Source organism: Pezoporus wallicus, unplaced genomic scaffold, assembly GCF_028554395.1.
Source record: "Pezoporus wallicus isolate ANWC-B61680 ecotype Strahan unplaced genomic scaffold, APGP_CSIRO_Pwel_v1 scaffold_6446, whole genome shotgun sequence".
Classification (NCBI taxonomy): Eukaryota; Metazoa; Chordata; class Aves; order Psittaciformes; family Psittacidae; genus Pezoporus; species Pezoporus wallicus.
The window spans coordinates 6,968,404-6,993,148 of record NW_026636264.1 but is presented as its reverse complement, the minus strand read 5'-3'; the positions used below and the strand labels follow the sequence as shown (position 1 = coordinate 6,993,148).

The window sequence follows — 24,745 nt, the reverse complement described above, 5'->3', positions numbered from 1 at the left end:
GGCTGAGCCCGTGCCGGGCTGCCTCGGTCGGATACGGTGCGGGCGGGCTCAGGAGGGGCGGAGCCGGCGGCGGAGAGTGATTCGGGCGGGCGTAACTCCGAACTTTTGTTTGGTGTGTTGTGCGAGTTAGTTTCCGCCGCCGGGACAGAGGCGCCGGCCGGGCTGGGCCGCACTCGGGAAAGAGCCGCACGCTGAGAGTTGTTTTGCTAGTTGCTGCGGCTGGGTCGGTTTCCCTGCCGAGGGGCGAGAAGCACCGACCACAGCAAGGACGAGACGCGGCCCAGGGAGCGGGGCATGCGGGGCCGGGAATCCGGGCTCTGAGCCGTCGAGCCCCGCCAGGAAAGCGCCGGGGGGTCCCGACGGAGCCATGGATCCCGGGCAGCCTCAACAGCAGCAGCCGCCGCAGGCATCGCAGCCCCCGGCCTCGCAGCAGGCACCTCCGCAGCCACCGGGCGCGGTGTCGGGGGCCCCGTCCGGCGCGGCGCAGCCCCCAGGCGCCGGCCCCCCCCCGGCGGGACACCAGATCGTACATGTGCGGGGCGACTCGGAGACCGACTTAGAGGCGCTGTTCAACGCCGTGATGAACCCCAAGGGCGCCAACGTGCCGCACACGCTGCCTATGCGGCTTCGGAAGCTGCCCGACTCCTTCTTCAAGCCGCCTGAGCCCAAGGCCCACTCCCGCCAGGTGAGGGGGGGGGGGGGTGGCCTGTCCGTGCGATCGCTCTCCTCGCCGCCGCCGCGCTCCTCCCGGGGGAGGCTTGTGGGGGAGGGGGGCCGGGGCGGGAATCCGCTCTCTGCGGGGCTGAGCGAGGCGGGGGGCGCCCGACGGGGCGCTCGCTGCCGCGCTTCCTCCCTCGCCCTGAGGGTAGCCCGTCCTCCTCCTCCTCCCTACCCTCCGTGTGGCCCCTCGCCGCCCGCGCCTCAGGACGCTGAGGGGGAGCCGGCGGCCGCGGGCCCCAGCTCCGTCTCCGGCGGGGCCTCGGACTCCACATCCGCTCTGTGGCGAGACCCGGCTGCTCTCCCGGCCGGTCCGGGGAGGCGGCGGTGGGGGAGCCCCTAAAACTGAAGTGAAAACTCTTAGCTCGGAAGAGGGGGAGGGTTTCGTTGTGAGGTCCGAGTCTCCCGCGGCGCGGGGCGGCCCGTCTGTTCAGGAGGGTAACGCGGTTGTGCCAAACTTCTACCCCCGCCCCCCCCCCCCCCCCCCCCCCCCCAGCGCCGTCAAACAATATGGATGGAGTTGTGCCACCATTTCATCGCTGTGCTGGGCTGAGTGGGATTAAACCCCCCAATACACACGTTAATTTAAGGAGTTAACTCCCGAGCGGCCCGTCAAATCCGACGGCGTAGGGGTCTGCATCCTGGGCAGCAGCGGCCCTGAAGTCTGCGGCCGGGAGCGGCGGGGCCGGGACGGGGGGTGGGGGGCCGGGCCCAGGGGAAGGCGGGGGAGGGGGGGATGCGGGGCCGGGCCGGGGCTCGGCCTCCGGGAGCGTTTGGTCTTCGACTGACTTTTGCGCCCAGACCGAAGTGTTGGTGCGAGTGCGACTGAGAGTTAATGTTTAGGCTGCAGTTACCGACTTTTTGGAAGGAGGCTGTGCCTACTCGAGTGTTTTATTAAGTAATGAACTTTGTTGCTAAGCTATAAAATACGTTTTATTATTGGCTATTGTCGCTTTGTCTGTGTAGCCAGTAGGAGTGAAACTTGCTCTGTGTACTGGTACCCTTGTTGTTAAGGGTCTGTCAACATTTCCATTATTAAACTTCTGTTTTGAAGGATTTATGACTTGGCTTCTGAAGTTCACTTCAGTCTGAACCTTTGGCACATACTCTCGGCCTAGGAGTTAATTCATTTTCCAAATACTAGAAAAAATCAGTCTGGCCTTCATATTGCAAGACTGAAAAGAAAATAGAACGGGGTGGGGCTGAGTTGCTCCTGTAGTTTTGTTTGCTTCTGAGTTGCAGGCCTTTAATAGCATACTGAAATCCAGCAAGGAATAAGGTTATTTTGTGTAGGGTTTTTTTTCTTAAGTTGTGCAGCTCTTACCACAGTTCCGTTGTGTACAAATGTGAACTCTGGTATATGTTCAGCTAACGCTTGGTGCTGTGTCAAATACAGTAACTGTAGTGAAATAGCTATTGTGTTTGAAATGCACTTAATGTGTGTGACATTAATACACCTTGTACTTTTAAGCTTAGCGTTCTCTTGCTTGTGTATGTTTTTCTTCATCTGTAATGCATGTTTAGTTGGATCACTCTGCCTTGTAACAGTTGGTGGTTCCTATAACATAAACTGGAAATTTGGCTAAAGCCAGAGAATAATTTGCTCCACTGTGGACTGTCTTTTAAAATACAACTGTTTTAATTTTTTTTTTTTTGGTTTAGTTGTGCCACAGAAGTATTCTGTTAAACAGAAAAAGTATTTAAGTTTCTGTAGTTTGCCCTGTTTTTCAAGAATTAATACGCCTCAGATTCAGCTGATTTACAACTTGTGTATTTTGTCTAAATGTGAATGTAAGCTAATTCTTTTCCAGTTTAATACGTGAAACTTCCCTACAGAATTGTCAGTCTCTGTAGGAATGCAAGTGGGGCCTTACATGGTGCAATACCTTGAGTAGAGAGGTGTGGCAAAGGCTGTGATACATGCATCTTATTGTAGGTGTCCATATTGTTCTGGTGTATCTACAAAATTAATTAGTAAATATATAACGTAAACTCGATATTGATTTAATCCATTTTCAGAGCTGCTGTTTCATGGTACACTACTCGCAGGGAAATTCTGTGTACTTATGGCTGGTAACTGGTGAATGGTTTTGTGAGTCATTTGTGATTGTGTAAACAGTTTGCTGAACCTCTGCTTTGGCTGACGTATGGACAGACTTTATAAGCTCCCTATACCCTTAAAAGCACAGTTGGTGTGTGGGTTAGGAAATTCTGTCTTCAGTTTTGTGGTATAGCTGATTTATATGGTTGAGTTCAGGAGTCTTCTCTGATGGATCTCACTGCTGTCAGTTGGCATTTCTTTGTTACTTTTCTCCTTGTGAAACCTTTTAAACACTTGCAGAGGATGTATGTGTGGGTGCCCTTGACCCCTGTTTCAAAAGGAGAGTTGTGATTGACTCCCCCACCAGGCAGTGAGTGCAATGGAAATGGGTGGTAACGTACCATGCAACGTGCTGTATGAGGTCTGCTGACTTTGGGCAAGCTTTTCTCTTAACCCTGCAACAGGGAGTAAGAACTCCAGTTTTCAAAATAAAACGAAAGACACTTAGCACGTACTTATAGTTAATATTTCTTGACTTACACAAGGGCTTTTGTGATGCTAATTTACCAGCCTACTTAGAGGCTCTCTTCACCAGCAGTAAGCGGAAAATAAGTAGAACTTTAGAATGATGAACTTGTTAATTTCTTCTGAAAGGCTCCTTTAAAATGAAATGTCGTCTGACAGCTGCATTTCTGATGAAATATGAGAGTCTTAATGGGAATAATTTCACTCCTGGCAGGCCAGCACTGATGCAGGGACAGCAGGAGCCCTGACCCCACAGCATGTCCGAGCTCATTCCTCTCCAGCATCGCTGCAGCTGGGAGCTGTTTCTCCAGGGACACTTACACCCTCTGGAGTAGTGACTGGACCTGGAGCTCCAGCCTCTCAACATCTCCGCCAGTCTTCATTTGAGATCCCTGATGATGTGCCTTTGCCACCAGGTTGGGAGATGGCTAAGACGCCATCTGGACAGAGATACTTCCTTAAGTAAGTAAAACTTGTCTTCAGTTGGCTGTATCTCTGATGCTTTTTTGTTGGTGGTGACTTTTTTTTGTTACATTTTTTGTTGTTTGTTTTATTTTATAATATTTGAATTTTAGTAGATTTCATTGGGTTTAAAACACATGTTTTGAAAAACACGCGCCTGACTTTAAGTAGGAGATCCTACAACTCCAGTATTCCTCCAAATCGGCTCTCTGCTGTTTCTGAAAACTGTATGGTACTCTGTGAATATTTACCCTATCTTAATCTTAGCTGAAGAATGTTATCTATTGTGTTGTGTGCTAAAAATCAGTGAAATGCACACAGTGATTTTTAAACAATGTGAGTTTTGGATTTGGTGAATCTTGCCAGAGTTGTTACGCAGGTCAAAGTACATTTCACCTCATTTTTGTGATCCAGATGTAAAAATACAGAGTAACTTTAGAAACAATTGTAGTGAGGCTATATCAACTACGTTATTTTTTGAATAAGGACAGTAGTGTAAGTAAGCAACGGAAACGTTTTTGCCTGCTGTCTACTCGTGAGGAAATGAATGCGTATGTTTGATTGCAATAGCTGGGTCTGTAACTCTGAACTGGTCCACATTCCCTGCAGTGAAGGGGAAATTGCAGAACTTTTAACATCATTTCTTGTTCTAACAGCTGTAGCTTTTTCACATGGTGAAATTAGTATCACCTTTTCTATAACTGAAGAGAAGTTACACATGCCAGCCATCTGACACCTATTCCATCAGGAAGCATTCTGTTTTATGCTGAGTAGTTTTCTAAAACAGCAGGAGCTTGTCCTTCTTTCTGAAAGTGTGCCCACCAAGACATAGAATTGGCCCTCAAATATCTTGACTATATTTTGAACAGTTAATTAAACTGCAAGTCTCTAAATAAACCATTATATATCATTTTCAGGGCCGGGAGAGAGGAGGGTTACCAGAGTGTGTTATTTATATAAAACTTTTCAGCCAAGAGAAACATCTTTATCCCTACCTTTCTTGCTAAAACATTGTCATTAATACGTGCTTTTGATTGCAGTGGTTGTTTGTAGCTTCAAAAACAAAGTTGCAATGAAAATGGAACTTGCACAACTTCTTAAAACTGTTTCTTGTTCCTGTATCAATGGTGTTTCCATACAGAGAAATTAGCATCACTTTTTTTACTAAAAAGAGTTACTATTTGAGCCTGAAGGTTACTTCTTGAAAACAATCATTCTGTATTACGAGTGTGAAAATGAGTGTTAGCTGTAGATCTTAAATATATGATTTTCTTTCTTTTTTTTTTTTTTTGGTGATGTTGAACAAATTGGCGTATTCTGCAACATGAGCTCTTCAGCGTGCACAAATACAGGTATTTTGGAACCTGTAGGTTTATGCCATTTGAGACCTGTAGCTCACTGGACCTTGAGGAAAGCACAGACTGAGTTTGGAAATGAGAAGCAAGCCTTGTTTTTGACTGCGCTAGTGAGAGCTCTTAAAAAGCAGCTTATGAAGTGTGAAAAATAGATAGCTGATTTAAAGTTTTACTGTCACAAATATTTGTTTTTGATAACACTGCTAATTTTACAGGAAGTAGAAGTTTGAGATGCAGAATGACTTCACACTCTTGCAGCAGATTTTTCTTTAAGTTATGCTCATTCAGGTAAAATTAGTGAAAGATACTTTTTTCTTTTTCCAGAAAGCTTTTCTGCAGTTTCACTATTACCGCAAAACTCTTTTTAGCCTGCCATGTTTTTTTCTTTTTTTCGTCCTTTCTTGGTGTCCTGGTATCCATTTCAAAGGGTCGGGTTTCAGAAAGAACAATAAAGAGACTGAGACTGGAAAGTACACACAAGTCTGGCAAACTCATCTGCATGAGCAAGATCGTTTGTTCTCAAGCAGACATCCAAAGTAAATGATTGAAAGAGCTGCTAGCTGTGAAGGATGTGTCTTGATGGGGAAAGGAGTGGAAACAAACCAGGTTGTTAGGAAGAAAAATAAAGGCTGTGCTTTTTGAACCTCTCTCTGCCGGGTCACATGCTGACCTTGGGAGATTATAAACAGTGAAACGGGCTGTTTTCGTTCTGCTTTCGTTGGGTGATACTGTGGGAAGGGAGAGTCTAACAAGGATAGTTCTGAAGGCTCTATTAGCACCTGAAGAACATTTTTTTTGTTCCTAAAAGTTTGCTTACTAGTATCTACAGGTGACATCCACCAACTTCACTAGTGTTATGGTGTTATGAAGATTTGCTGAAAGCATTTCAAGTACTAGCAAAATGTTTGCTTGCATATTTAGGAAATCCAAAGAAATGTAAGAATTATTTTTAAGTAGCAAGTTTGTATTTCAGGAGCTTTTTTCAGTGTTGAGTGGTAAATTCTGTCTCATCTCTACAAGCCTGTTGAAGCTCATATCATGTGTAGTTATACCTTAAACATTTGTTCAGAGCTTGAATGCTGAGATTCCTGATGCTAAATACATTTAATGTGGTTCCTTTTACCATATGCAGATTTTTGGTGTGTCTTCCAAGTATTCAGCTTTTTTTATTGGATTGGCTGCATTGCTCTTTGTTTCCATGTACTCTGTTCTGTAGCCACTCCATGAACAGTCTAGTAATTGGGCTCTAGAAAGATCTTTGCAGAATAGGTAACAGTATTAGATTTTTTCCAGATGTCAGTAAGCCTTATGGTTATAGTTATCATAATATACTATAGTGCAAACAGACTAATATAAAATCGAGTACTGCACTTAATATGGACTGGAATATAGTCACTTTCACTAATCAATAGGTCAAGGACTGCAAGCATGGTAGTTTGCACAAAGAAACGAAAATAATGCATATAGGAGTGAAAATACTTGTCTGTATATTTATACGCATGCACAGAGTTATTTGGCCAGGTATTTTGTATACACACCACATGTATACATATGCATTACAAAAGGTTGAGAGCGGTAGTATAGGGTCTGAACAAGAGCTACTCTTGCAAATCGATCCGTCATCTTAACAAATAGACCCCTCTGTGTGGGAATGCCCAACATATGATTTGCCAGAATTCCAGTCATTGGTGTTCATCTCCTTGTTTTAAGTAGGATTCTGCAGTATAGTTTTCTATTAGTGAAATACAGATGATTTTGGCCAGTGAGTGAAGACACGCTTGCTAAACAGTTGGTGAAACCAATACTGTTTTTTACTCAAACTGCTACTTAAACAACTCATAAGCTAAGCCTTGCCTGGTTAGTAAGTGGTTACATCTGAGTCATCTCGGCATTGCTGTGTGAAATGCTTTAGCACTGTTCTTAAACATGCAGTAAAAAAGATGTGCTTGGTTTGTGTGGTGATGTCAACCACATTGCTTTTAACCGCTTCCTGTTAGCCAGCTGCTGGTTGACATTTCAGTGAACTATGGAGAAAGATAGGGGATTGCTCTCTAGGCAAAAGATAATATGCCATGGGAGTAGAAGACAGCAACTTGCAGAGAGAAAAAAGTTTTGCTCTGTTTTAGAATTACTGTTGTATTGTTTTAACTTCTTGTTATGCTTTTAATTATTACAAAGCTTGTGTGATAATTCTCATTTTGTAGTGTGAGGAGAAGTTAAATGCTTGTCTAGCAAACAAGTCTTGTAATTATTTTTCCTACAGGAAGTAGTTCTTGCAAGCAGTTTATCAACAACTTCCTATTTTTTTCTCTGAAGTGTTGAATGACTTCCTGAAGGAGGCCAAGGTGGTTTTCATTAGTATCTGTGGGTGTGTTTGAGGTGGTTACCCATCTGGCAGAAACTTTAAGAATAGATTGTTGTTACATGTTTCTTATGTGCTCCATCAGAGGCATGGCTTTGGATGTTATGCAACCAAATAATTTTAAGATAAGAGGGAAGTTTGTTGCTGTGCTTTTTTTTTTCTTCATGTCACACATGAAAAATAACCAGCAACCCCATTAGATTTCTCTTGGGTCCCCTTTTTGCCCTGGACTAGAACCGCCCACTAACAACACCAATACAATCTGCTCTGTTCATTCTCACCTTACCCCCCAACCCCCCAAAGTAATCTTAAGTCTTCCAGGGCTGAAGATACGTAGAGGAAAAACTGCTGTCACAGTTTCATATTTTATTGAATACTGGGGAAATGCATGTTTGGAACCATCAGTTCTGAACATCTTGTGTTTATGGTTCTACAGTTCAGGCTAGTTTGTCATTAAGAGTTGTATCGTAGGAAACCAAAACTGCAACCACTGCTCTTAGATGAGTTTGTCCACTCTTTTACACCTTTTATACTAAAACGCAGTTGAAGACTTTTCATTTGTTAAAATTTATTTGTAATGTATCAACTTAATTTCATTTTTATATTGATGATTTCTGTGTGTTTATGAAAACATTCGTAAGATCCATGATCTGGAGGAAAAAAAAAGGCCACGAAATCTGTGCAGGGGAAAATGGGCACTGTCAGTTTCAGAATGTAACTGGAGGAAAAATACTAGTTAAACTTTTACAGTAAAACATGCTATAGGAAGTTTTTTGGCAACTTCAGGGTTTTTTGTGGGTGGTTTTTTTTTTTTTTGTCTTGGAAGACAGTACTACTAAGTGCGTATCTTCTACCTCTTACTTTTGAAGAGTCCTGCAAAAGAACAGTATCTTTAAACAGGCAGAAGAATAATAAGGGCAAACTTGCCTTGTTTGTGTTAGCACTGAGCCTGAGCTGGGAGGAGGATAAAGTACATAGTCAGCCCTCTGAGTTCAGAAAACTCATAGCCAGCTTAGTGGGTGGGCATCACTGAAAACAATGGCACATGGTGCTTTTCTTGTGTTTGGTTTTGTTTTGCTTAAGAAAAATTGCAGAGGATGATGTCCATGCCTTCAGTACTCTTCTGCCATACAAGGTGATTTTATAAGACTATTGCAGCAGCAGTTTAATAGATGTGGTTTAAGGTAGGCTGAAAACATGCTGAATTTTACTTGTAAGCATATTGGCATTCCTTATCGCTGAGGATTTTATTTTATTTTATTTTTTTTTAAATCAGCTGGTGATCTGTACCTTTCTTCCTCCTACAGGTTTGGCCTTTCAGTATCTCTCTCATAAAATTAATCCTTGTGCTTTATAGTGTCTGATTTGATGCCTGTCGTAATCTTCCAGTAAACTCTGAAAGCACTGAATTAAACATCTGCTGAAAGCTCCTGATACTGTAGGGGAGGATGTGCCAGCTGTAGAATATATGTCTTAGAAATCTAAATAGAATCTGAATATACATGCAGTGGATAGAGAAGGTACTGGCATGCTTGGAAAAATTGGGTTGTATTAATCAAATGTTCATTAAAGATGACTTCCGTTATGGGTTTGATCGGAATTACATCTCGTTTAGCTGTTGAGAACACTGATGTAGTTTTGATTTGTATACTTTCTTATCTCCTGAATCAAATTTGAGAACAGTTTTATCTTACCTAAGTCTGTAAACTTTGTATTCTGTTGAAAGCTATAATTGTGATAGAGATCTTATTTATAAGTCTTCTATGTAAGAAAAATCTTAGTCTCTCTCTGATCAGTAATGAGGCTTCTGATACAAGTTTAATCAGAATTTTATGTTTAAAAAAGATGCTTCTTCAATTCTGCTTATGAAAAGACGTTGTCAGGTTATATTTGGTTAAAAGTAGTAGTGTTGAGTTCTGTGGGAGCAATTACACCACTATGGAACCACTTCTGTTTTCTCAGGTTTTGACCTTTTCTAAAGACAAACAAGAATTTGATCTAAATCAAGATGAGTGTCTTCTGGACTCTTATCCTGTAGCCTTTCTTCTTCTGTATGTTGAAGATGGCAAAGAATTACAGTTGCATTTTTTTTAGTAGTCATCTGGTTTGTAGCATAGGGTAATCTGTAACCCATCAGTCACATCATGGAAATTCCAACTTGATAGAAAGCAGTAAAATAATAAGAGGATGTTAATTTGAAAGTTCCTGTGAAAGTAAGACTGGCACTACCCCACCAGCTTTTGCAAAAAAATACTTGTAATGGGTAAATTCAATTGAACTGATCAATGGCATATGTGGGTAAAATCATACCTACTTTTACAAGATCCATTTCTCACTTATCTTTCCTGTTCTGGAAATGAATTCCAAATAGAAACCCTCCATTTATAGTGTGCTCAGTTTCCTTTGCAGTTGTGGTGCAACAGCTGCAAAGCTTTAAAAGCTGTCACAGAGCAAGCCAAGTGGGTTTTTTTACCCAGCTTGTGCATTTTTACAGTAGACTGTCAGAGAAAGCAACTTCCTAGCACTGGGGATGCTGAAATACTGAATTGCAGGACCTAAATTGGGTCATGTGTAAAATTAAAGTTTGCTCCCAAAGAAATATTTTCACATATCAAACATAATCAGTTACTGGATGACACCCAGGAGAGCAAGATGTGTTACTTGGGGTTGAAATACAAGAGTAACTGTTAAAACTAGTGTGACATTAACTGCAAGCAGTTTCTTTTAGGCTCTTGATTAAGACTAGCACCTCCCCCTACAAAATGAGGTAAACAGCTATAGAGAGCTGACAGCCAAAACTAGAGATGTTTCTCTGCTTTTTATATGTGGCCAGACACACTGGATGTGTTTATCTTCCTAGCTGGGAACAAATTCAGATGATGTAATTAGATTTAGTTTAACCTTTTGAAACTGATAGTAACTCGCTTCTATTTGTTTTGCATTCTTTTATTTTGATAAATTCCAATATATTTGCATTTATTGTTTGTACAATCCAAGGTACATACACAGTAAAGCTCATTAATGGTGGAACTCACTGTCTTTCACTATTTGTATAAATATTATTCCCTCTTTTAATGTGTGTGTGGGTTATTTATTCCTTTTTACCTCCTACCTTTCCCCCCTCACCAGCTGCGAATAGTTTTGTAAACCCTAATGTTGAAATGATCTAAATAATTTTAGAGAAATTCAGTTGTCAATTTTAAATCTTTAAATTTTTAAAGAAAATTTTACTTGGCTGAATGCAGGAAATTCACAGGAGTAGCAATCCTCTGACAGGTGCCCCCAGGATGTGGTCAGGATACCATGTAGTTGACCCAAGAGAAAGACAGAATTGTCTGTAGGGGAAATGTGACAGCCTGGGGGTATATAGCATAATGTGAAATACAGTTCTTGGGAGGAGGCTGCATATTGGAATGTTAACGGATAGATGCCGTGTAATGGCAGGACATTCTCTCACAAACAACTTTTTAAACCTCATTTTGATGTAAGGCTACATTGGGAAATGTACCAGCTAAACTATTTTTTTTTTTGTGAAGTATTTAAAAAGGAATCTAGAGCAATATATCTTTATTATGAAAACTGTACTTGATAGCTTTTTTTTTTTTTTTAATAAAACTTGAAGTTTTATTTGGAGAACAGGAATTTTTGAAAGGTGTGATTAGCCTGTGTCGTCTCATTGCCTCCTGACGTGCTTCTTGGAGTCTGTTTTCTGGGATTGACTCTGCTGGTGTTTTATTTGGCTTTTAACCGAGTTACTTCAGGCTGTGTTTGGGGCAAGTATAGCTAGGTTTTCCAAATTGCTGGCTAATTCAAGCTAATAATATAAAGCTGCCTTGTAAAGTAAGACTTTTACCAGTATAGTGCCTGCCAGTCATGCCAGTTGCTAAGGAGACAAAGCTGTCTTGAAAACAATCTTGGACTTTGGTTTAATTTCACTAATGAGACCTTGCTGTGTCATAGTGAAAGGCCAGATCACTTTTGTTGAGCCTTTGACGTGCTGTTTGGTAACTTAGATCAGTATTAGTGGTTAAGGTTTGTTATTGATTATTACATTGTGATTGTGAAGCCAGTTTTTTTTTCCACTGAACTGTTCTGTAAGAACGTCAAAGGTCATTTACTCTTGCTAGTTTATTTCCAGTGGGTTCTGATTTATGGAGAGCTTTGTGGGAAGCCTGTCTGCACTACACAAGCTTATTTAAGGAGTGTTACTGCTTCAAGGATGCCTTTCCCTTTCTGATTACCTGTTGTAACTGAAATGCTAAGTAAACTTCTTGCCTTTTCCAGGCATGTTGTAAAATCGGACACTTATGACGTAATAAGACATTATCTGAAAGTAAACAATCCTTGGTTGTAGAGGCAAATGGAGTCCTTTGGGTAAAGGAAAGAAACAACTCACAGGTATATTTTCTCAAAGGACCTCACTTTTCAATGTTGGGTGTTTTTTTTTTTATTTTTTTTTATTTGTTGTTCCTATTTGAAGAGCTTGATTGGCAACTCCTTTGCAATTACTTTCATTCCAACATTTGTTTAGTCTCTTTAGAATGGTAAGAAATAGAATAAAAGAGAAATTTCTTATGTGTTTACTAACAGTGCTGATGGTATAGTTACTATAACTATCTTTGCTCGCGAAGCCAAGCCATCAATCAGTCATATGTATAACTTTATAAACCTAAGTATCCGATGCACGCATAATTTGGTGATGATTTTTAATCCTTAATTTCCATCTGTGTATGGCACTTAAACTCTTCTAGCCAGTGAGTGTTGACATTTGGACTGAAGTAAGGGTTACCCGTTGTAACTGGTCTTTCAGGTTTTCACTTCTTATGTGAATCTTATTCTGAAATTATTCTAAAGCAGACCTAAGATGTTGGCACCATATAATTACTAGGTAACAGAGGGCAGGAGCTTCCAGATTTGTGGTATTAGGTGAACTGTTACAATTGTATGCTTGTGAGGTTTTTTTTTTTGTCTTTTTTTTTTTAAAGCTGTAATGACTAATAGGTGGAAAAAATCTGTTGGATATTTCACAATATCCTGGTGATTTAGTCACTGGCCTAGGCATAAGGAAAGAAAAAACAAGACCTTAGCATAAACAGTTAAGAATTAGCATTTTAGCATCCCTATTAACTATCTAAAGGAAGTCTTAATTACGTTCATTTAAAAAATAGTTCACAATTCAAATTTGTGCCCATTTTTCATTATGCTGTTAGATGGTCTTGACGTGATGAGCTTTGTGTTGTATTTGTTGAGGAACTCGTACAGTTCGTTGTTTCAATGGATTAAATGTCAATTGTAGGTGGTAATGTTCACCTGTAACTTTGTAAAATCCTTTAATTAAAGATATAAGTGAACTTACCATTTTGCTAATGCATGATACTTTTACTTCATAACTAGTGAAATAACTAGCTTCTTAACAATTTCTGCAGGTAAGTATGGTTGAATTTATTATTGCCCTTATCTGCAGTTGTGGTAGGACGTTATGAGAGCTTAGAATACAAACCATTCAGTTACATATGCACTGCTGGTGAAAGTATTCCAACCATATGTAGGTAGATATATACTTTGTGTCTTTTCATTTAGTCAAACTGTAAGATACACCTTCTCTAATAACAGATGCACACATTCTTTTATTGTGTAGATGCTGTTCAGTTTTTGACTTCTAGCTTGTCTATTTTTTAAGCAGCAAAAGAATATGCAAATTCTTGTAAGCAATTATTCTATCAAGAATGTAAAGTCTAGTGGAAGATGTCCCTGCTCATGGCAGGGGTTAGAAGGGGCCTTAAAGATTATCTAATTTGAACCCGAGCCATTCCATGAATATATACAGACTGTTGTGCAGTATCAACTGGTGCTGTTGCATTGTGCTTCATAAAGTAATCTTTTAATTTACACTTCATTAGGACTAGTAGCTTTTCATTTAGGTCAGTGTAACACTTCTGTGCTGTTTGAGGCAATGTTTCTGCCTCAAAACCGATTTATTTGTCAAAGCTGTTTAGCTCATTTGCCTGCCCAGCATTTGTATCAGCTGAGAATTTCCTAGCTGTTACCCTTCCAGTGGCTCCTACAGAACCAGTATTTGGCTTTTGGCAGACATAGCAAGGCTGAATTGCAGTATCAGATGGTAATGCTGTATTGTTTCATATAGGTATCAAACCAAGTCTGTCCAGATCAGTATCTTGTTGCCAGAAGTGGTCATGAGCAAATTTCTTTCAACAGCTATGAATAGTGCAAGCATATGTGATACCTTAAGAACCATTGCAGCTTCCAGCAGTCCTCCAAGACTTGTGCTTTCTTCCCTTGAGGCCACAGAAACCTTCAGCATCTGCTGCATGCTTTGGCAAAGAATCTCACTAGTTGTCGATCCAGCACATGAAGGAACGCCTTCATTCTGTTTTAAGCTTGGCTCCCATCAGCTTCATTCAGTGGTGCCCAGTTCTTATTTTGGAAGTGACAATTAACAGTTGATGCATATTTGTTCTGCTCAAGATTGCTATCTTCTCTTCTGGAAATTACCTCCTTTGAAAGTTGAATGAGTCCTAACATGCTGGGTCTTCCTGGGATAGGTTTCCTCAGTGACCCCCTTTCTGTAAGCCTTTTCCATTTTTTTTTCAGATGAAAGGTTAATGTTTTACAACAGCCACCATTTTAATCCTTTCATTTAAAAAGTAAAAAAAAAAAATAAAAAATCACTTTATTCCTTCTGCTGCTTATCCTTTTATTCTCTACACTTTTTCCCCACTCAGTTCTTTGCAGTTAGCAGTTGACCAGGAGTAAATTTGTGTCATGGTGAAACTCTGTGATGCTGCTTCTCTTTCTTGTATAGATCCCAGTGTATAGGCCCCTATGGAAGTTGCCAGAGGCCTAGATCTGGTGCTGAAGTTGCCAGATCTCCCCCCCTTCTGTTTTTGTTTCTTTATTTCTTATTGGTAACTGTTTTTTCATGTCATATCAGGACTTGTCCTTAACCTGTAGCTGCTTATTGTTGTGTCTTTTTAATTAGGAACAGCAAGTGTTGGGTTTTTTTGTTCAGCTCTTCTAGTCATCAGTTTCTGGAACACAATGCCTGCTATGCTTACTGTGTCTCCAGAAGTTGTGTCTTCTGTATGAACTTTGGGGTGCAAATACTTCTATTGGTACATTCATCTTGAAAGGGAAAGGTCATCTGCACTTGCTTCCAGCTTATATCTGGGAGCTGCTCCAAGAAAGCAGGAGTCTGCTGGTGTGATAAAATGATGTGGTGGATGTCATTCAAGAAAAGATCCAAGTGAGATGCATTTCTAGAATAAAATTTCTTGTGACTGATACAATGCACATATGTAGGTTTTGAATTGTATGGGTATGTCATTAGAGAAGTAAGCAATGTCAGGGTATTTGGGAGATGAGTTATGTTTCTTCATATACTTGGTTCTAGCAGTGCTGAAAGAACTTTGATCACAACCTTGTTTCAGAGCTGTTTCATACCATAGTTTTAAGTTTAGCTACAAAATAGCTTCTGTCTGTACCATGCTGTCCTTCCCAGCATCTCAGTATCAGGTGCTCACGCCTTACTTTAATATGCCATGCTGTGTGTCTGTATTTCACAATGTTTCAGTAACCAGAAGTATTTGGCTCTCCAAATTTGTGAGATTAAGGTTGTCGATCATCTGTAGTCGATTTTGTGATATTGAATATGTTGTTTCAAGTGTGGCATCAGTGAATAATCAGATAATGAGGGACAGTTGTCTTGAGTCAGAAAAAAGCTTCAGTGGTTCATATGGGCACTTTCTTCTTCCAGTGGTCAAGGTTTGCTGGCAGAACTTGTGGCCCTGTACAGTCTGTTCCTGAAGGACTGCACCCTGTGGAAGGGACCCATGCTGGCGCAGCCTGTTCCTGAAGGGCTGCACCCCATGGAAGGAACCCAGGCCGGAGCAGTTCATGAAAAACTGCAGCCTATGGGAACTACTCATGTTACATGGAGAACTGTCTCCTGGGGAGAAACCCCATGGTAGAGCAGGGGAAGAGTGAGGAGTTCTCCTGAGGTGGAAGAAGACAATGCATGATGAACTGAGCACAGCCCCCATTCCCTGTCTTCCGGCCTGCCCCCTGCTTGAGGGGGTGGATGTAGGGAAATTTGGGAGTGAAGTTTAGTTCATGAAGAAGGGAGAGGTGGGGATGTTCTTTTTAAGAATTGTTTTTTATTTCTCATTATCATATTCTGATTTTGTTGGTAAAAAATTAAACTTATTTCCCCAAGTCAAGTCTGTTTTGCCAAGTTTGTTTTTTGTGATGGTAATTGCCGAGTGATCTCTCCCTGTCCTCATCTCAAACTATGAGCCTTTCATTGTTTTTTTTTTTCCCTCTCCATCTGAGGAGAGGGCAGTGATGGAGCAGATATGGTGGGCACATGGTGCCCAGCTAGGGTCAACACACCATGCTTGCTCAGTCTGTTTCATATACATAAGGTAGTTGTGTGTGGTGACATCCCACATTCTGTCTTTCATTGAATATGTTATCCAAATGACTGTGCGGTGCTTTGCAGTCCTGTATGTGCACAGTTGTTAATACAGGACTTCCCTTCTGGAATGCCCAGTTGATGTATATTGGTTCTCTAGGTTATTGTTTACCGTTGTGATCATATTTATGCCATTCCTTTTAACTTGTTTGAAGCTCTGGCACGTTACTGGATGTGTAACAACAGTAATTTTATTTCAGCTAGGACGTGACATGGCTGCTTAAATGATCTGTATGTTGTGTGTTAAGTCGTAATATCAGGGAATCCTGTTCAAAATAGAAGAAGTTGCTGCTTGTCTCTGAAATCATCCTCCATATTTGTACATTGGTGTTCTGTAATTACAGGTTTCCCTACAAGATAGCACAGAGGAAAGAGAGAACTAGATGGAACATAAACATATTTCCATTGGGAGTGTGACTCTTTTGTTTGTAATGTAGTTTGATTTTGAAAAAAAGTCTTAAATCACTTCACAGCTGAGTCAAGTAGTGGACCTATAATCTAAGGAAGCTGTTTATACATGGATGCAGTTGTTTCATCAGCAGTGGTACTTTGTCTATTGCAGGTCCTGGTCCCTGCTTCTTATTGCTAGTTACTCTTCTAACTTTTCCCTGCAAGTCAGCTGTTGGAGAACTTTCAAGTGCCATGGGATGGGAATAAGGAAACTCATGGGAAGAGAGCAGGGCATAATGAGGTTAAAGATGTTTTAACTTATGGATAGGTTGGCTTTGAGAAGGGAAAGTCAGCTTCATTTGTAGACTTTGTGGCAGCCTGAATTTGATAGCTGCTGTTGTGCTGGCATAACTACTTGAGTAGCTGTGTCATGAGACATATGCAAATTTTTTTCTTCAGTGACTTTTTTTTCATCCTTTCAGATGGATCCACTCTTTGATCCAGTTTATGGTGTGACTGCTTAGAGGAGGAAGTAGAGATGGACACTGCATGAGAGTAAATTAAGCCTTAAATCAGTGATTTAACCACTAAAGAGAGACGCATGTGGAGTCCTTCCATCTGATACAGGAATTCAGTTTTACTTTTTGCTCAAAACAAGCCACTAATCTATAAAGTACTGTGGATGCATTTTAGTATTGCTAATCTAAAATTCAGTATAATCAAACCTCAAATACTTTATTCTTAAATGTTGAAATAATTTGTCCAGTGTTGGTGACTTTTATCAGAGAACTGTACTAAATGATATGAGCCATTAAAAAAAAATTATGTATTCCCCCCACATTTATAGTGATATTTTCCTAGAATACCAAATACAATTTTGGAGCCAGTAAACCAGTTTTGATTTACTCTTTGGGAGGTATTAAATGGATTTTGAGGTTTAGAGAATGAGCTTATTGGTTGTGGGGTGTTTTTTGTTGTTTTTTTTTTTGGGGGGGTTTGTTTTTCTTTTTTTGGCTTTTATTTTTTAATTTGCCTGTTTTTTACAATTACTGTCAATACTATTCTCTGCAAAGCAAAATCATACTTTACCATTTCCTATGGACGAATAGGTGCATTCTATATTGCTCTAACCCAGGCAGCATCAGACAGCATTTGATCTATGTCTCTTGTCTGCAGTAAGTAGGTTTAACTGAAGCCTGTTCTTACTCTTCTGTCATGGGACTTACTCAAGTAATAGTTGAATGATAAGACTACATTTACAGGAGATATGATGTATATACTTAAAAAAATTATTGAATGTTATAATTCTTGACTCAAGTTTCTAAGCACTATTCTTTTTTCTAGTCGCAAACAAATTCATGGTGAATATTAAACACTCTTATTCCAAGAGTAAGCCCGTAATAAGGCATAACATCTATTCTTGTCTTCCTTTAATACAGAGTCTATTATGAACCTCCAGAAAAGAGGTTTCTCAGTTAATTTCTACCCACATACTAGCACCTATGATGATGCTCAACAAAACTATTCTCAATCTAAAATTCAAAGAGCTGATAAACTGCAGTACTCAAGAAAATTAGCTTTAAAAGTCTACAAAGTTCTACTCTTTATTTTTTGAGACATTTGGTTAAAAAAAACCCACAAATTTATGATTGAGCTCCTGTAGATACGTGATCAACATCTTCTGTTGTGGAATTTGCATTCCCATGCTGTTTATAGAAGCACAAATTTCATTGAATGAAGTAGTCTGACATGTGGTGCATGATGACCTATTTCACTGTCTTTAACAGAAGATGTCAGTCTTCTTCCAAGGAGTATGTGGTACGTCAATTGCAATTGCATCAACAAGTTTGTGTAACATCTTTGGTCTGGATGGTGGGTTTTTTTTTTTGGGTGGGGGGCAGGTAGTGGCTATTGGAGTTTTTTGTTTGTGGGCTTTTTTTTTTCTTAGTAAAAAAAAAAGCCATGCATTAACATGTAGTTTAATATGAACTTCAAACCTGGCAAATAAAATCATGGGGAAAAGCAGTTCTTAATTAGCCTTATAGGGGGAGGGGGAATTAAAAGTGTCGGTGTTTCACTTGTAAACTGAAACTGAAGAAGTTTTATTGCAGACATCTGTGTAGAGTTACCACCTTCTGTAGCACAGAAACTGAACTAGGGTGACGCAATGGTTCTTCCAGTCCCACCAATACACATCTTAGGACTGGTAATTAAAAGCAGCAAAACAAAGCTCACACAACATATGTAAAGTTGGCTTTGCTGCACTTAGAAATTCGATGTGTGAATGAGATTCAGCTGAAGTCAGCAAGGTGTGTGTGTGGTGGTTTTGTGGTTGAATTTTTTTGTTTTAGGTGTTTGTTGTTTGTTTTTTTTTTTTTGAAAAAAAAAATCCAAAACTGTCTTGGGCATTGAGTTTAGCTGTTGGCCAGTATGTGTTTATGCTATTGGGGATAATATGCTAATAATGCTGTTTTGAAACAAAATTTTGTTGCCTTTGTATAGAATGTTTGGTTTTTTTTTTCCTCCTGTAATTTATCTGTGCAAAAAGCTCTTGACTGGAAGATCTGAAATGCTGTGGATTTTGGGAAAAGAGTTGGGTTTTTGTCACTGTGTGTAAGTGTTTAATTTTTAAGCCTACAAGCATTCAGCAGAGTTTCCGCCTGTTCGACAGGTTGTTAAAATCTACACAGAACTAACAACTTAGATAACTTTTAATGAGATCAGAATATTAATTTTAGTCTATTAACTGTAAATTTTTTACACCTGGTATTAAAAACTTACTGCAAGAAGAAAATACTGAGCTCAGCTACTGACTGATCTATGAGTGACTCTTAATCATACAATCGTTCAGGTTGGAAAGGACATTGAAGGTCATGGAGTCCAACCATCAACTCGGTGCTGCCAAGTCTACCACTAATCAAGACCCTTAGTGCCGCACCTACACATTTTTTAAATTCCTCCAGGGATGGGACTTTACCATTTGCCTGGGCAGCCTTTGCCAATGCTTGGCAACCCTTTCGGTGAAGAAATTACCTGATAATCCAATCTAAACCTTGCCTGCTGCAACTAGAGGCCATTTCTGTCACTTGCTACTTTGGAGAAGAAACTGACACCACATCTCTCCATCTTCCTTTCAGGCAGCTGTAGAGAGTGATAAGGTCTCTCCTGAACCTCCCTTTCTCCAGGCTAAACAACCCCAATTCCCTCAGCTGTTCCTCATAGGATTTGTGCTCCAGACCCTTCACCAGCTCCGTTGCCCTTCTCTTGTCCTGCTTCACCAACTCAATGTCTCTCTTGTAGTGAGGGACCCAGAACTGAACACAGGATTCAAGGTGTGGCCTCACCAGTGCAGAGTACAGGGGGATGATCACTGCTCTGATCCTGCTGGCCATGCTATTTCTGATACAGGCCAGGATGCCATTGGCATTCTTGGCTGCCTGAGCCCAAGCTGGCTCATTTTGTGCAGCCGTCAGTCACCACCCCTCTGACGGGTACTTTTTCTCTGGGCACTTTTCTGGCCACTCTTTCCCAAGCCTGTAGCATTGCATGGGGTTGTTGTGGTGCAAGTGCAAGACCCAGCACCGAGACTTGTTGAACTTCGTATGATTTGCCTTGGTCCATTGATCCATTCTGTCCAGATCCCTTTGTAGAGCCTTCCTGCCCTCAAGAGAACCAACACTCCCACCTTTAGATTTACTCCAGGTGCACTAAATCCCCGTGTTCAGATTGTTGATACAGATATTAAACAGACCTAGCCTCAATTTTGAGCCCTGGGAAATAACAGTTGTCACTGACCGCCAACTGGATTAAACTCTGTTCACCACCACTCTTCGGGCTTGGCCATACAACCATTTTTTTTTTTTACTCCATGAACAGTTCTTTACCCGTCCAGTCCATGAGCAGCCAGTTTTTCCAAGAGAATGCTGTGGGAAGCAGTGTCAAAGGCTTTACTGAAGTCTGGGTAGATAACATCCACAGCCTTTCACTTATCCACTAAGCAGGTTACTTTGTCACAGAAGGAGATCAGGTTGGTCAAGCAGGGCCTACCTTTCATATCCCATGCTGACTGGATCACCTGGTTGTTCTATACATGCTGTGTGATGGCACTCAAGATGATCTGCTCTATAACCTTCCCTGGCACAGAGATCAGACTTGACAGGTCTTCCTCCTGACCGTTCATGTAGATGGGCATCATATTTGCTGACTTCCAGTCAACTGGGACCTCTCTGCTTAGCTGGGGCTACTGATAAATTATGGAAAGTGGCTGAGTTGAGTACTTGTGCCAGCCCCCCTTCTCTTGAAAAATGTCCACCCTTCCTGGACTCCTTTGCCCTTCAGGACTGCCTCCCAAGGGACTCTGGCAACCAAGCTGCTAAACAGGACGAAGTCTGTCCTCCAGAAGTCCAAGGTAGCCCATCTGCTGACCACCCTCCTTCTCCAGGAATCAAAGACTATCATTTCATATTCATATACATTCATGATTTCTGTGCCCAAGACAGCCTCCAACCCATCGCATCATGTACAAGTCCTCTCTTCAAAAGTAACAGGTCCAGCGCCTTGAGTGGGCTCCCTCACCACATGTGTCAGGAAGTTCTCTTCCACACACTCCAGGAACCTCCTGGACTCTTTTCTCTCTGCTGTATTGCATTTCCAGGAGACATCTGGTAAGTTCAAGTCCCCTATGAGAACAAGGGCTAGTGATCGTGAGACTTCTCCCAGCTGCTTATAGAAGATGTCGTCTGCCTCTTCATCATGGTTGGGTACTCTATAACAGACTCCCACCATGATACGTGCCTTGTTGGGACAAAACCATTCTCAGTAGTAGTTTGACCAATGGAGGAAAAAAAATGCTTTTACAAAGGCAGAAAATAATGTAGAATTGGCATTGTTATTTCTCTCTTGTGTTGAGGCAAAGTTGTTTCACACGAGCAATAAAACGAGTATTAAAGGAGTAATGACAGTTTGAAAGGATAAATGTGTGCCTATACGATACAGTTTATTACACTTTTAAATAATAAAACTAGCATGCTACTCCTTTATTTCCTGTAGTCAAGTTAGGCTTGATATAGAAGCATAAGAGGAGGGGTAGGCTTGTTTTATGCTGATTTTTTTGCTCAGGAAATACAGGTGGATGCTGTGTTTGCCATAGGCAAAGGAAGAAGATGAAGAATACTGACTATCTGACCAACAGGAGTTGATGTGGGGAAACAAGAAAACAAAAAACATGTAGGTGCAGGTCTGCTAGTAAAGGAATTTGTCATGGTTTGTTCTAGGAAGAACTGATACTAAGGAAGAATTCAAGCCTGTACCATTGTCTGTCTTCAGATATTCCACTAGACATTTAAAAGTGTGAATAAACTGTAGTATTTAATACGTTTTCTGAGGTTGATACTTTTAAAAAATCTCTTCTCCTCTGTGCCTAATGTAAGTAGTTATTGCAGTTATGGTTCATCTCAAACACCAGAATAAAAAATGAAGCTGTTCCTTGCTGTACACAGCTCCTTTCTGATTTATGACTTGTTCTTCCAGTTGACCAGCTTGGTTTAACTGCTGTGCTGTGTAAAACTAAAGTAAACTTTGAATGCTTTAATTAACTTTCTTACTATATGATGATAGAGCAAATAGTTTCAGTGTATGTGGTCATTACAGAAAGATGTAGTCAATTCATCTGAAAACCTTTTATTCACCCCTATGTATACAATCAGTTACATAAACCAAAAGGCTTACACAGCTTTATTCTAATCAGAAGTCAGAATCACACAAACACATTTTAAGCAATAAGTGTCATTAAAATTCTCAGTGCTCAGTGTAGAATTTCAGTGATTAGCATATCCTTGGAATGAAAAGGTATAACAGTGCTAGATTTGATATTGTGTGAAAATCCAGTCAAGGACTTTGTATAGCATGAAATTGCTGTTCTTTCAGAGCAGAAATTATCAGGTGTGCCTGAGATCCAGAGGTTGTAGTTCTGATTCTGGAAATTTTTTTATTTGAAATTATTTCATGTGGTTTTTAATAGTCTTTACAGAGTAATTTTATGCAGCTTAGCTAGTGTGGCAAAATTCATAAATGGAGGAAATCTTGGTCATGAGTTATGCACTTTTTTAATACTCTATGTTGTGTAATACTCTATGGCTGTAGTGACACCCAGTAACAGCCTTCTTTAGTGAATTATTTGATGTTAATACTATTAAAGATTGATTACCGGAAATCTGGTATTTTAACTCTGCATTCAGTCTTCTTGTTCGATAAATCCATTTTCATTCCAAAGTTGTTTTCCTGCATTCAAAGAAACATATTGGGGACTGAGTAATGTGGTAAGGCATTAAAGAAAAGGGGAAGAGTTAAAAGGATAATTTCTTTAATCAATGCTTATACATGCATGTTCAGAGGCAACCAGTGGATTTCTGTTGATTGGCAATTCAGCCGCATCTTCTAAGGGAAGCCTGTGTGCTTAGCATCTTTATTTTTTGTTTGGCTTTGATCTCTCCTATGAAGTCCATCCGGAGTTATTTGCTGGGCAAATGTATCAGTAGTGTAGATGAAACTTGCAGTTAAGATTGCAAAAGGTCACAGTTGTGGTAATTTGGTTCTAAAAATTAATTACATATACACAATTCCATTGTTTGTGTGTGAGTGGTCTTATGTCTGTTAAGCTATTTAAATAGAATTCATACTAAATGACTTCTTTTTCTTTCATGTTGCAAGCCTTGAAACTCTTCTGCTGGTTGCTTTTGCAAATCAAAATCGCACAGCTTAGTAGTTCAACCTGCTGTTGTTTTTACTAGTTCATCTGATTTTGGGCTACACAAACAAGTCCAACCTGGCTAAAGAATTCAAGTGGTGCCTTTTCAGACAGATGCACCTTCCAGCAACTGCAAGAGAATCTGGAAAGAGTAGAGATGGCTGTCACCTATTTGACCCGTTTGTACACAAAACGTAATCCATGAATTCTGCAGTTGACAATACGTACATTTGTTCTTACCAAATACTGCTCTATTTAAATGTTTACTCTCAGTGGAGTCATGCAGAGAACATGCAGGGCAAACTGAAGGTTGTTTCTGTGTGAAATGGGAATAGGATTCTGAAATGAATTTCTCTTTTGAGAGGTTAGGCAGAATATTTGGTTTGTTTTACCAGCAAAATAAGAAAAATAAATGGAAATAATATTTAATGTTAACTTCTCTCTCTGTTGAAGGTATAAACTTACCATTGCCTTTAGTGCTCGAACACTTTAGGGGACTGAGTCTACCAAAATATAGACACCACTTCTGAAAAAAAAAGTGTGAATACTCCAAATGGACCTAAAATTTTAATTTATTCTCTAGAATATGGCGAGAGAATATGTGGCAGATAAAGGCAGCAGCTTGCATACTGACTTTTCAAAATTAATGCAGTCTCTCCAGACATGTTGTAAAGCCAGTTTTAATCGGCGCATAAGAATTGGGTTGAAACTCCCTGCCTTCTTGTGGAGTTAGTCATGTTTTATGAATTAGTAACATTTAAATGGAGAACAAGTTAGTTACTTCACGGCTGTTTGTGGTAGAGAGAGGCAGTGGATTAAATTTGAGGCCTAGTTTTCTTGACAGGGATTTCATAACATTTCCCACACAGTACTTTACTTGTCTCAGGCTTTGGAGAAATACATTTATCGATTTCCATGGCTTCAGTAATGGCCTGTTTGTTTGCTGAAGCTCTGGTTTGTAACTTCCTTTAGCGTGTGGTTTGTAACTTCCTTTAGCGTGACTTTTCAAATCTGAGAGGTGGGTTATGCAGAGGGTTGTAAGAATAAAGGCTGCATTTATGTGTTTTTTTCACCTATGTTTAGTGATCAGTGAACATAATTGAAGATAGGCACCTTATGGCACTTGGGCAATGGTTTTAACAGTTTACAAGATAATACACTGAAAGCACGTATCAGCCATTTGAAAAGAAGAAAGATCTGTGTGGTGATTCCGGAAAGTGAAGCTAGGACTGATGTTTGAAAAGAAATTTGGGTTCTCTTGTGGTTGTGCCAGTCTGATAGGCATGTAATGTTTCTTTCTTCTTGAGGGAAGCAGAGGAAAACAATAATCTGGAGACATGTTATAACAGTGTCTTGGTCACCACAACAGTGGTTAGCCATGTTTTGAAGAATTCTGGGAAGTAGAGGCATGGGCATTATCTATGAGGCCGAATGATGAGAAATTTTGAATAAATGGTGTGGGGAAATACATGCTTCATACTGAAATTATTATAAAACTTATTACGGCCTGAGGGTACACTTCACAACAAAAGCATTAATTAAAAGCAGTATTATCCTGGCAAGACGTGGAGAACAAGATCTGTTCTTGTAACAGAAACATAATTGCAGTCTTGTCAAAATATCATTAGACCCTGTGGCAATTGAACATCTTTTCTTG

General features: G+C 40.3%; 1 protein-coding gene across 8 annotated transcripts in view; it reads left to right on the top strand.

Moving 5' to 3' along the window:
* Nucleotides 1–51: 51 nt before the first annotated feature.
* The window catches only part of YAP1 (Yes1 associated transcriptional regulator), an 86,109-nt gene continuing 61,415 nt past the window's right edge, over nucleotides 52–24,745 (top strand). For 2 of the 8 annotated variants that reach the window (XM_057399776.1, XM_057399775.1), the window contains exons 1-2: nucleotides 52–685; nucleotides 3,498–3,745. In XM_057399776.1, the coding sequence (XP_057255759.1) occupies nucleotides 368–685; nucleotides 3,498–3,745 (566 nt within the window). In that variant the 5' untranslated portion in view covers nucleotides 52–367. The remainder of the gene's footprint in view (nucleotides 686–3,497; nucleotides 3,746–24,745) is intronic. The other 6 variants (XM_057399778.1, XM_057399771.1, XM_057399772.1 and 3 more) reach the window with 4 other exon arrangements.